The 13,379-nt window shown below is 48.4% G+C and overlaps 1 protein-coding gene across 2 annotated transcripts in view; it reads left to right on the top strand.

The window, feature by feature from the left end:
* The window catches only part of ACSS1 (acyl-CoA synthetase short chain family member 1), a 56,188-nt gene that overhangs the window by 28,818 nt on the left and 13,991 nt on the right, over window positions 1–13,379 (top strand). For both annotated transcript variants that reach the window (XM_017862551.1, XM_017862550.1), the window contains exons 3-7: window positions 1,676–1,875; window positions 9,064–9,239; window positions 9,613–9,765; window positions 11,137–11,284; window positions 12,513–12,650. In XM_017862551.1, the coding sequence (XP_017718040.1) occupies window positions 1,676–1,875; window positions 9,064–9,239; window positions 9,613–9,765; window positions 11,137–11,284; window positions 12,513–12,650 (815 nt within the window). The remainder of the gene's footprint in view (window positions 1–1,675; window positions 1,876–9,063; window positions 9,240–9,612; window positions 9,766–11,136; window positions 11,285–12,512; window positions 12,651–13,379) is intronic.

The following is a 13,379-nucleotide window of genomic DNA, read 5'->3' on the forward strand; positions in this document are numbered from 1 at the left end:
CCCGGGCAGGTGCCCAGTGCTTTCCCTTCCGCTCGTCCATGGCCCCCTAGCTTGAGGAGAAAGCAGGGTGCTTGCTCTACCTGCCCGTGCTGTCTCGGGGCAGCAGGGAGATGTGGCTGCCCTGCGTGCGGCCTTCACTCCTGACTCACTGTGGCTTTGCAGAGCTGGGGTCCACCCTCTCTGGGCCTGGGGGCCTCTCCGCTGAGGGCGTTGTTTGGTGCCCCTCGACTGTGTTGATTCAGAAATCTGGGACCTGTCGTTTCTCGACTAAATGTCTTATGAGATCAGTCTTTCTTTTGGAGGCAAACATTTTCAGAAGTTTTGGAACCATGATGATCTATGCCTCAGACACTTGTGGTCCCTGAGAAGCTGCTGCTGGAAAAAGGGGTCCCCATCCAGATCCCAGGAGAAGGTTCTTGGATCTTGCCAGGAAGGAAAATCCAAGGCGAGTGGCTGAGCTCAGTGAAAAGAGATAGTTTATTGAAAGCTTCTCAGTTACATAGTAGGGCCTCCTCAGCAAGAGGAGGAATGCCTCTGTTTTGTTTATTTCTTATATAGGGGTCTTATCTATGTAAAAGCAAAGCTATGTAAAAGCAAAGCTATGTCTCCCTGCGGGTAGGCTGACAAAGTGACATTTATTACTTTGTTGATTGAAAGAAAGCTATCCTTGGCATTTTAGTGCATAAGTACATCAAAGCATGCCTATAATCATCTTAAAAGTATATGTTATGCAATATTGGGGCATCTGGACATTCTGTTGTTGCAAGAGTTTGCCTTTGCAGGTATTAAGCTGCTTCCTCAGCTGTAAACATCTTAGGACTGTGGGTCGTGACTGGCAAAGAATGTGCCTTGCTAGTTTTTTTTTTTTTTTTTTTTTTTTTTTTTTTTTTTTTTTTTTNTGATACCAGCTGTTAAGCCATAGCTTGAGGAGGAAGTTTCTTGGCGAGTTTTAGGAACTTTAGATGGCATGAGAGGCTCAGCCTCTGCCCATCAGATGTCACATGTCCTACTATGCCAGGTCCCATGTTTTAGTCCACTGGGCTTTCTTTCTTTTTCTTTTTTTTTTTTGAGACGGAGTCTCGCTCTGTCCCGCTGGCTGGAGTGCAGTGGCGCGATCTCCGCTCACTGCAAGCTCCACCTCCCGGGATCACGCCATTCTCCTGCCTCAGCCTCCTGAGTAGCTGGGACTACAGGCGCCCGCCACCGCGCCCCGCTAATTTTTTGTATTTTTAGTAGAGACGGGGTTTCACCGTGATCTCGATCTCCTGACCTTGTGATCCGCCCGCCTCGGCCTCCCAAAGTGCTGGGATTACAAGCCTGAGCCACCCCGCCCGGCGCCTTGCTAGTTTTAAGATGGAATTGATTCTAAAATGGTGTCACCATGGCTCCCCTACGCTCCTGTTCCCCTAACAAAACCCTGCCATAAGTGGACTTAAGGATAGCCTTGTCACCCTAGCAATGTGCCAGTGAATCTCTGCCAATAGCAATCTACAAATGTTAAAAACTTTTCTTTTTCTGGAAAAGTACTTCCCATGCATTAAGTATTCAAGTGCCTGTTATCCTGGCACTGGGCTGGGTGTATATGACATAACATTTGCAGTATTGCTCCACCCCAAACTGCTCTGCGTTTTGGCCCCCCTCAATCTCTGATGGCTTTCTCTTCCCTGTGCTGCAGGGAACTGCTGGAGACCACGTGCCGCCTGGCCAACACGCTGAAGAGGCATGGAGTCTGCCGTGGGGACTGTGTTGCCATCTACATGCCCGTGTCCCCTCTGGCTGTGGCAGCAATGCTGGCCTGTGCCAGGATCGGAGCTGTCCACACAGTCATCTTTGCTGGCTTCAGTGCAGTGTCCTTGGCTGGGAGGATCAATGATGGTGAGAAGGTGGGCGTGGGGAGGGAGGAATCCTGGAGTTCCCTGATCCTTGTTCCTGGGGGCCTGGCCATCAGTGTAGAGACCATCAGAGTGCAGACATTAATAAAATGTCACACAGACAAATGACAGATCCCACTAGGGACAGGCACATGGCCGAATGAGAATTTGTTCTGTGGGCTGAGATCTGAGTGCATTGAATTTAGCCAGGTGAAAAAGGGAGAGTTCCAGGTGGAGGGAACAGCAGAGGTACAGGCTGAGTGGAGGAGGAGTGCAGCCTGAGGGCCTAGTGGAGGCGGGTGTAGTGCAGCAGGAAGGAAGTGTGGAGGTGGGATGAGGCTGGAGACACAGAGGGAAGGTCCCGCAGGTCAACAACTGGAAGCCTTCTATCCTGAGGAGCGAAGCGGTGGACCATCTTTGGGGATCTGGAGTCAGGTGAAGGGGGTCTTTCTGTCTGCGTGTGGGTCAGTGTGTTTTGGACACTGTGCAGAACAGTAACTTCCTTGTTTTGCTGTTGTCAAAGGACTGAGTGTCGGGATGGTGGCCCTATGCCTATGTCCATGCAGTCTGATCTCTTCTCCCTGCTGTCTCCTGGAGGGAGTGCCCTGAGCTGGCTTTGCAAGGCAGGTGCCAGGTTCTAGGGGCCATTGAGAACTCTTGTGTCTCATAGAAAATAGAACTAGTGGGTAGAGTTCTCAGACCCCTGTTGACCTCCCTCTGTGTAAAAGTCTGGGAAGCCCTTCCACTTCCTTTCAGGGTTTCCTCCCCCATGTTCATGGGTGATGCTGCCACCTCTTTCTCTTTTTCTTCCTCTCTCTAGAACTCTGTAATACCAACTGTCTACCAGGCACTGTTCTAAGCACTCTACAAAGGTTATGTCTTTTAATTTACTTTAGTCTTCATAAGTATTTTATGCAATAACACTATTATTATTCCTCTCCCCTAAAATTACTGTTGTAACCATCTTAAAGTGTACAAGTCAGTCACATTAAGTACATTCACGGTGTTATGCGGTCATCATCACTATCTAGTACCTAAAGTTTTTCATCACTCAAAATGTACACTTTACACCCATTAAGCAGACATTCTCCATTCATCCATGTTGTGGCACGTGTATTTCATTTTTTTAATAGGTGAGTAATATCCATTCATTAATTGATGGCCATTTGGGTTGTTTCTATTTTTTGGCTATTGTGAATAGAGCTGTTATGAATGTTCATGTATAGGAACACCTGCTTTTAATTTTGGGGGTATGTACCTATGAGTGGGCTTGCTGACTCATGTGGTAATTCCATGTTTAACTTATCAAAGAACTGCAAAACTGTTGTGCTAAGGAGATGCACTATTTTACATTTCCACCAATAGTGTATGTGGGCTCCAGTTTCTCTGCATCTTGTTTTTCACTTAAAAAAATTATAGCTGTCGTGGTGAGAATGAAGTGGTGGTTCACTGTGGTTTTGATTTGCATTTCCCTAATGACTAATAATATTGAACATCTTTTATGTACTTGTTGTCCATTTGTATGTTTTCAGTGGAAAAAGTCCACTTAAGCTGTTTGCCCATATTTTAATTGCTTGTTTGTCTTTTTGTTGTTGAGTATGTAAGTTACTATATATTATGAATATTAGACCTCTATCAGATATATGATTTGCAAATATTCTCCCATTCTGTGGGTTGTCTTTTCACTTTCTCAGTAGTAAACTTTGGTGTATAAAAGTTCTAAATTTTAATGAAGTCTAATTTATTGATTTTTTATTTTGCTGCTTGTGTCTTTGCTGTATTATTTGAGAAAACATAGCCAAATCCAATGCTGTGAAGATTTTTTCCTATGTTTTCTTTTTTTTTTTTTTTTTTTTTTTTTTTTTTTTTTCTTGAGATGGAATCTCACTGTGTCACCAGGCTGGAGTGCAGTGGCATGATCTCAGCTCACTGCAACCTCCACCTCCTGGGTTCAAGTGATTCTTCTGCCTCAGCCTCCCGAGTAGCTGGGATTACAGGTGCGTGCCACTGCACCCAGCTAATTTTTGTAGTTTTAGTAGAGACGGGCTGTCATCATGTTGGCCAGGATGGTCTCGATCTCTTAACCTCGTGATCCACCCACCTCGGCCTCCCTGTTCATACATTTTCTTCAAAGAGTTTAAGTTTTACCTTTTTACGTTTAGGTCTTTACTTTTGAGCTGATTTTTGTACAGGGTGTGAGGTAAGGGTCCAGTTTCATTCTTTGTCCTATGGCTATCCATTGGTCCCAGTGCCGTTTGCTGAAGAGGCTATTCTTTTCCCTGTTAAGTGGACTTGGTACTCTTGTTGAAAATAATTTGACCATATATGGAAGGTATTATTTCTGGGCTCTCTATTCTATTCCATTTATCCGTATGATTATCTGTCTATTGTTATCTCAGTACCAAACTGTTTTGGCACTGTAGCTTTGTAAGTTTTGAAACCAGGAAGTGTGAGTCTCCCAACTTTGTTCTTCTTTTTTCAAGATCGTTTTGGCTCTTCTGGGTTTCTTGTATTTTCATAGGAATTTTAGGATTAGCTTTTCCACTTCTGCAAAAAAAGATGTTGGGATTTTAATTGCATTCAATCTGTAGAAAAATTGGAGGGTATTGCCATGTCGACAATATTAATCCACAAACATGGAATATCTTTCCATTTACTTAGGTATTTTAAAATTTCTTTCAGCAGTATTTTGTAGTATTCAGTGTCCAAGTCTTGCATATCCTAGGCTAAATTTATTCCTAAGTATTTTATTCTTTTATGAATTTTTATAAATGGAATTGTTTTCCTAATTTCCTTTATGTATTGTTCATTGCTAATATATAGAGATACAGCTAATTTTTGCATAGTGATCTTGTATCTTGCAAATTTACTGATTTATTAGCTCTAATAAATAGTTTTTTGTGGATTCATTAGGATTTATACATATTAGATCATGTCATCTGTGAATAGAGATAGTTTTACTTTTTCTTTTCCAATTTGGATGTCTTTTATTTCTTTTTTTTGGCCTAATCACTCTGGCAACAACTTCTTTTATAATGTTCAATTGCAGTGGTAAAAAGTGGGCATCCTTGTTTTGTTCCTGATCTTAGGGGGAAGGCTTCAGCCTTTTACCATTGATATGATGTTCGTTGTGGGTTTTCAGATGCCGTTTATCAATTAAGTTCCCTTCTATTCCTGATTTTAAGTTTTTGATCATCTAAGGGTATTGGATTTTGTCAAAAGCTTGTTCTGCATCAATTGAGATGTGTTTTTTCCTTCATTGGAGTAGTGTGATGTATTACAGTGATTGATTGCTGCATGTTGAATCACCCTTCCTTTCCTAGGGTAAGTCCTGATTGGTCATGGTGTATTCTGTTAATATACTGCTAGGTACAGTTTGCTAGCATTTTGTGTAAGAGTTTTGCATCATTGTTTATATGAGATATTTGTCTGTAGTTTTCTTTTTTTGTAGTAATCTTTGTCTGGCTTTAGTATCAGGGCAATGCTGGCCTCATAAAATAAATTTGAAAGTATCTCCTCTTCAGTTTTTTGGAAGAGTTTGAGAAGGATTGGTTGCTAATTCTTTAAATATTATCAAATATATATGACTTCACCAGTGAAGTCATTTGGTTCTGGTCTTTTCTTTGTTGGTAGGTTACTATTCCCTTTCTAAAGATGAGTAAACTGAGATGCAGAGAGTTTAAGTGATTTATCTAAGGTCACATACCTAGTAAGTGACAGAGCCAGGAGTTGAACACAGACATTCTGCCGCCATAGTTCACGCTTTCTGCATTATGCTAAGTTGCCCCTTTCCTGTCTTGCTGGTGTGGCCATGGTCACCCAGTGCTTCTGTTAAGATTGTTTGAAACAAGCAATAGCAGTTGACTCTTGGTGACTTCAGCATATGGGGATTTAGTAGCTGGATGCTGGGGTGCTCCCAGAACCTCAGAATTACTCAACAACCAAGCATGCGAGGGCAGGGGCCAGGACTCTGTTCTGAAGAGGACTCTGCCCTGATATCCTTCAGCCTCCTTGTGCAGCTCTGCAGGTGCTGGGTTCCTGGGGACAAGATTCTATTAAGATGGGTGTCTGTGTCCTCTTGGGTCAATGAGGGGCTGTTTTGTTTTTCTATTGCTGTGTCACAAACTACTCCAAAACTTAGTGCTTAAAACAACTGAAAACTATAAATTTTATTATTCTATTTCATGGGTCTGTGGAGCAGGAATCAGATGGGGACGGGGAATGGCTATTCTCTGCTCCCTGACATCTGGGACATTAGTCAGGTTGACTTGAAGGGTTGGGGACTGGCAGGCCTCTCTTTCTCTCCATGTGGCCTCTACACGTGGCTGACTTGGGCTTCCTCATAGCCTTGCAGCCTCAGCAGTCAGGCTTGTCACATGGTAGCACATGGCTCCAAGAGGAAAGAAATAGCAACTGCCAGTGTCCTACAGGCCAGGCTGGCACAGGCCTGGCATCACTCTTGTCTTACTAGATTGGCCAAACCAGTCTGTGGCCATTCCAGATTCAAGGGGAGGAGACCTGGATCCGGCTTCTCTATAAGAGCAGGTGAAAGAATGTGCAGCCATCTTCAGTTGGTCACTGGGAGGTGGGTGCATATTGTGAGTCTGACTGCCAGGGTATCACATGTCTGGGCAGCCACCTCAGTCAGCAGGCGCAGTTCCAGAGTTCAGTCCCCTGGCCTCGCTTCCAGGCTTGGACCATCTCTCTTCATTTGTCTTCCCTCTTGCTTTAGGCTGCTTGAGGAGTAGAGAGTGTTGGAGGGGAGGGTAGAGGTCAGGAGAATGGCTTTGAGAGAGGCTGTGGGGGCAGAATAATGACCCACTCAGATGGCCACACTGTAATCCCCCAGAAGCTATGCCATGTCACTTGCATGGTGAAAGGACTTTGCAGATGTAAGGCAATGGGATATCCAGGTGGGCTCCATCTAATCCCATAGCCCTTAAATGCACAGAACTTGCTCCCAGTAGAGGCAGAGGAAGTGAAGCAGAAGGGGAGATCAGAGAGATTCAAAGCAACTTTACCTGCCATTGTTGGCTTTGAAGATAAACAAGGCCATGAACCAGGGCAGATGCTGGCTGTAGTCACTGAGAATGACCCCTGGCTGACAGTAAGCAAGGAAAGGGCGATCTTAATCCCACAGTCGCGTGGAACTGAGTTCTGCCAACCACTGAATGAGCCTGGAGGTGGATGTTTCCCCAGAGCCACCACATACGAGCCAGCCCTGTCCTTGACTTTGGCCTTGTGAGACTCTAAGCAGAGAACTCCACCAAGCCTGTCCAGACAACAGAACTGTGAGCTAAGAATGAGTGTTCCGAGCCACTGAATTTGTGGTCATTTGTTACGGAAGCAGCAGAAAATGAACGCAGATGCTGGTGCCTGCTCAAATCCAGGGAGGGAAAATCAAATCCTCCCAGACTGGCACGTGGTTCCTGCCAGCACCCATGGAGGGCACCAGTGGGCCAGACATGCTTATGGTGCTCAGAAGCTTCTGGGTACCTCCTGGAGGCCTCTCATGGAGAGCCTGTTGGGCAGGGAGGCCCTGGACAGGTACGAGTCAGGAGCGAGGTGTGTGCCTTGGGAGGCAGGGAAGGAACTGCCTGCTGTGTAGTGTGATTTCAGCATGTTGCACGGGCTGGGTTCACTGTTTCATGAAAGATCCTCATCCTCATGAGCTTTCTTTGTCTCCCATCCCCTTGAGAAAGGTTCATTCCTTCCTGCTGGACCATCTCCCTTCCTCGCCCATAGGGGGCTTGCCTGGACCAACCCCTGCTCGGGGATGTAGGTCTGGAAAGTCTCTGATAGGCTCCACCCAACTGACTTGGTTTCCCCAGGTGAGCTATTGCTGAAGCTTGAAGGGCAAAGAGTGTGTGTAGCCATGGCTCTTGGTGCCAGGCAGGGGTGGCTGCACCAGGGCAGCCTAGAGTATCTCTCTGACCCCTGGCTGGTCCTGTGTGTGCTGCAAAATTCTCAGGGAACCTTCATGGCCATGACATCTCCAGGGCTCTCAGGAGGAGAAAGGGTGGGCATGTTGCGCAAAAGTGCTTTCAGATTTGTTTAGGTAGGACTCTTCCAAAGGGAACGTTGAGACCAGAGTCTGTCTTGGAAGTGTGGTAGGGCAGTGGTGAGTGAGGCCACAGGGAGTGACCAGAGATTCATCTGTAGAGAGGCTCTGGACAGGAATGTGGCACACATGCCTCAAATGGCTCCATGCAAAAGGTAGGGAGTTGTAGGATTTGTACCCCAACTATTGAGAGTCATTGGTCAAGGGTTCCCAAACACTTCTGCCCATAGCTCTGCAAGAGACCTTTGGTGCAAAATGACTGAAAGGCCTGAGGGATGTGGGTGAGGCCCTGCCAGTCAGGGTCACAGCTGGACATTTGTCCCAGGCTCTTCCTGAGGGGCTGTGTAGTAACCCCCTGCAGCTGTGATCCCTCTGGGTCATCCCGCACTGAGGAACAGCATGGAAGACACCTCCTTTTCCTGGGGTCTCGAGGCCCATTGTGCGTGCACCCCTCTTCCCTGCTCTGGGCCTCCCCCTAGGTTAACCATGGAAGCTAGGGTCCTCTTGGCTTCCCCCTGGGCCTGGCTGAGCACCATTGGTCATTGAAGAGCAGGTGTGGGATCAGGAGGGCCTTCTCCTGGAGGTGAGGAGGGCAGGCAGCTCCCAATCATCCACTGGGGTGTAGTTTCTGATCTCTGGACAGTGAAGGCTCTTGGCCCACACAAGTCACTCTAGACAGGGCCTGGCCACATGGGACACCTTCGGGCTTGGCCTCTGTTTGTCCAGCTTTCTTGGTCTCTGCCTCTCGGTGTTTCTCTGTCACCTTGATTGCTGCAGTGGCATGATGGCCCCTTTCCTGGGATTTGCTCCTGGGCAGACAGGAGAGAAAGGTGGAAGTCTGGCTGGCAAATTGTCTTTATGCTGCTGACTCAAGGAGGAAGAGTTGAGCTTCAAAGTAATTTATCTCTGGTTCCTTCCCCTTAGCCTCAGAACTGGACAAAGGCCTGGTGCTTCTTCATGGCACACAAAGGCTGGAGAACAGACAGCCCCTCACTTTTTCCATCGAGTTTTTTACTCAAGATTGGACTGAGTTTCTCACAGTCCTAGGCCTGGATGTCCTATGTGAGTCAGAGCTATGAGGGCCAAAGTCAGGAGGAGACTGATCAGAAATGTCTGTGTTGTCTCTGTTAGCCAAGTGCAAGGTGGTTATCACCTTCAACCAAGGACTCCGGGGTGGACGCGTGATGGAGCTGAAGAAAATAGTGGACGAGGCTGTGAAGCACTGCCCCACTGTGCAGCGTGTCCTGGTGGCTCACAGGACAGACAACAAGGTCCACATGGGGGATCTGGACGTCCCGCTGGAGCAGGTGGGTTACCTCACTTTGCACAGTTTGAGGAGAGGTCATATCAAGTTAGCTGGCTCTGAGACTTCTTGGGTTGTAGTTCTCAATTTGGGCTCCCTAGAGGTGCCCAGGATTACTCTATGGTATTTGGTGAGTTTGAGTACTGTCTGGGAAGATAAAACTCCAATACGACAAGGATGTTGGAACACTTACTGTAACACAAATGATTGCACCCACCCTTTTGTTTTGTGTCCTTTCCACATTTGAAATTGAACTTGGACAGGTCAGAGCAGGTGAATTCTGAATCCCGTGTGCGGACTCCTGCTGCGGAGGGGGAGTGGTGCTCTCAGAGAGGCTGAGTGCCCTCGGTGGACTCTTTGTTTCTCGTCCCTTCCAGGAAATGGCCAAGGAGGACCCTGTATGCGCCCCAGAGAGCATGGGCAGCGAGGACATGCTCTTCATACTGTACACCTCAGGGAGCACTGGAATGCCCAAGGGCATCGTCCATACCCAGGCAGGCTACCTGCTCTATGCCGCCCTGACCCACAAGGTACAGGCCTGTGCGGGGCGGTGCTGGGCCCTCGGCAGGGCTCCAGGCAGGGGCAGGGCCAGAAGTCCTCCTGCTGCAGAGCGAGGCCTGTAGGTGTGAGAGGTCAGTGTTTCTTCCTGGCCTATTTGGGGCAGGGGCCCTCGAGTCTCCCCACCCCACAGTTCCTCAGGGCCCTGGCTGCCTCGAGCCCCCACTGCACTGTCTAGAAACTCCCAGAGAATCTGACCATGTAATGTGGCAGCAGGACACTAAGGGCCACTCGCCCAAAGACTCTTTAAAACTCTTTTTAGGACAGATACAGAAAACCACCCAAATTAAATGTGTGGCTTAATGAATTATTATAAGGCAAATGCCACTTTGATCAAGAAGTGGAAGGCCGCCGGTTTCTCAGAAGCCCCTTCCAGGCCCATGTGCCTGCAGCCCCGTCCAACATGTCCTGATGCGTCTTGTGCCCCTGCCTTGTGTTTTTCTTTTGATATTTTGTGACCCATATGTGTGTCCATGGGCACTGTAGCTTACTGTTGCCCATTAAAATATGTATTTTTTCTTCACGGAGTCTCACTCTGTTGTGCAGGTTGGAGGGCAGTGGTGTGATCTCAGCTCACTGCAACCTTTATTTCCTGGGTTCAAGTGACTCTCCTGTCTCAGCTTTCTGAGTAGCTGGAATTACAGGCACCTGCCACCACACCCTGCTACATTTTTTTTTGTATTTTTAGTAGAGACAGTGTTTTGCCATGTTGGCCAGGCTGGTCTCGAACTCCTGACCTCAAGTGATCCTCCCGCCTTGGCCTCTCCAAGTGTTGGAATTACAGGTGTGAGCCACTGCGCCCGGCCTAAAATATTGTTGATATGTCTTTTAAGTCCTTTTAAGCCTATGCTCCCCCATTTCCTTACACTTGGCCATTGTCGCGTCCAGCCATTTTTCTCTGGTGTCCTTTGGTCTGGGTTGTGCCTGTTGTCCCTCTGCCCTCTGTGTTTCCTGCATATGGGCAGTTGGATCCTGAGATGGGATCAGGCTCCAGTGAGCTGCTGTGGAAGAATAAAGGAGATTCGAATGTCTGTCCTCTCATGCTCCTCGAAGCTGATGGTGCTTGATGCCATTCTTGGCCTTTTTGACTTTTATTTTTTGTAGTTCTTAAGGGGCTTAAAGAATCGTGGCGTAAGGCAATGCAAAAAGGTGTCCATGTGTTAAACATACAACTAGACGGACTCTGCAGTGTTCCCACCTGTCCTGCTGCTGGAGGCCATTTGAGGAGCCCGCTGCCTCTCACAGCTGTGGACTGCAGCATATGCATGCCCATTTCCTAGTGACCTGGTGAACATGGTGGAGTGGGGGGACAATCTCCTGATGCTCCCTTCCTGTCTCTGCAGCTTGTGTTCGACCACCGGCCAGGTGACGTCTTCGGCTGTGTGGCTGACATTGGCTGGATTACAGGACACAGCTACGTGGTGTATGGGCCTCTCTGCAATGGTGCCACCAGTGTCCTTTTTGAGAGCACCCCAGTTTACCCCAATGCTGGTAAGGATGGTGAACCCTGTTTGGGGCCCCATACTGGTGTCGGGGAGAGAGCCTGAGGCTCGAGGCTTGTGGAGAGGTTCATGGAAGGGGGACGCCTGGGCTCTGGTGAGGGTGTGGCTCTCCAGGTCCTGCTGTCGAGATGCCCGGTGGGGCCAGGCACCGGGTCTTCAGAAAGATCCGACGGGCAGCAGCAGGGAGTCTGACTTGGCGCTGGAGGAAACCTCAAGGCCCCTGCTCCTGCAGTCCTGCCCTCTGACTTAAACTGCCGGCCTCGGGCCATCACTTTGGTATCCTTCTTACCTCTAGGCCGCCTGCCCAGATCCAGCCCTTTCTCGAGGCTAGGACCAGCTGCCCACCTCTTCTGTTTCCCAAGCCCTGCCCCCTGAACCTTCAGGGCCATCCCTCAGACCATGTTATGCATGGCCTAGAACCATCTCCATTACTTTGAGATCACTTTGAAAACAAGGTGAAGTCTGGCTCCCTTGGGCATCGTCCTCCCACACAGCAGTGCCTTCAAATATTTGCTTTAATGTAAGCAGACATGGTGGCTCTGCCCAAAGGCTGCTGCCACAGCATTCCACGGCGCTGACAACTGTGCGTGAACTGTGTTATCACCTCCCAGTGCTCCATCCCTGCCTTTGGGGTCTGGGTGTGCTAAGGAAGAAGTTGTAGGGGCAAGACCAGGGATTAAGGGCCATGGCCCAGGTGCTGTCTCAGGCCACCACTTCAGCCCCTGGAAGCTCAGTGTCCCATGTGGAGGGGATGGTGTGGGTGGTGGGTTTATAGGAATCAGGGGTGTGCATGCTGGGCACATGGCCCTGCTCCCTGGGACACACACAGTGGCAGCTCTGCTGTCACGAGGGGAAGCCCCAGTCACCACTTTAGAGCCCATGTAAGTGTGACCGAGTGAAAGCTCTGTGTTAATGCTCCACGGGTTATTAAATCCACGTAGTATCGCCTTGAACTAGGCCATCACCCTAAGCTAGGTGAAGACTGTTCCTGAATGTGCCACCCATGGATCTGGGGAGTGCTGGGAGGAGAGCGGCCATTGGGGACTTGTCCCATGGGACTTCTTTCCGTCTTTCACTGGTGAAGGGGTTGGGAGGGATCCTTTTTATATGGATATATGCACGTCTGCACATGCCCAGCACTCAGGAAGTCTTGGCTGATCTCTAAGTTTAAATCATGTCAGCTCTCCTGCTGACAGTGAATTTCGGCCTTTCTGTAGGTCGGTACTGGGAGACAGTAGAGAGGTTGAAGATCAATCAGTTCTATGGCGCTCCAACGGCTGTCCGGCTGTTGCTGAAATACGGTGATGCTTGGGTGAAGAAGTACGATCGCTCCTCCCTGCGGACCCTGGGGTCAGGTGAGTGGCCTGCCCTGCGTCAGGAGAGGGTGCGCTTGCCCTAGACCCTCAGAGCCAATACGGACTTCAGCAGGACTTCAGTCATGAAGCTGCCCAGCTTTGTATGTGTGAATTCACGCAACGCCAGACTGGATCTGGTAGAAGGCACCTGTTCCCACCTATAAGCCTCTCCCCAGAGCTGGCAGCAGTTACCAGTCTGGGGAAAAACATTCCAGACATTTTCTGTGCCATTGTTTCTGTGCCCAATTTCTGTAGCTTAATCTTCATTAGGAATACTTACCCACTCAATAAGTTAAGGGCCAAGTCATTTATTTAGTGGCTGCATGGGATTTAGTTGTGTAACTTAGCTGGGTGTGGTGGCAAAGGCTGAGGTGGGAGGATTGCTTGAGCCCAGGAGTTTCAGGCTGCAGTGAACTAGGATTGCACCACTGCGCTCCAGCCTGGTGACAGAGTGAGACTCAGTCTTCTAAATAGTAATAATAATAATAGTAGTATAACTACAGTTTGCTAAACACTGCCCCATTGTTGGACCTTTTGATTGTCTCCAAGTCCGTGGAGTGGATACCATCCTGCGCTTTTGCCCTGCTGCTACTGTAGATGTTTCCAGGCAGACAGTTCAAAGCTTAGGCCTATTGGTAATGTTGATGGATATTGCCAAGTCACGTGGAAACATTTTGGAAAGGTGACGGTGGCATGGTTTCGACAGTATCGGCGGTGTCTGTCCTTCGG

The sequence above is a fragment of the Rhinopithecus bieti genome, unplaced genomic scaffold (genome assembly GCF_001698545.2).
Source record: "Rhinopithecus bieti isolate Rb0 unplaced genomic scaffold, ASM169854v2 scaffold_56174, whole genome shotgun sequence".
Lineage (NCBI taxonomy): Eukaryota > Metazoa > Chordata > Mammalia > Primates > Cercopithecidae > Rhinopithecus > Rhinopithecus bieti.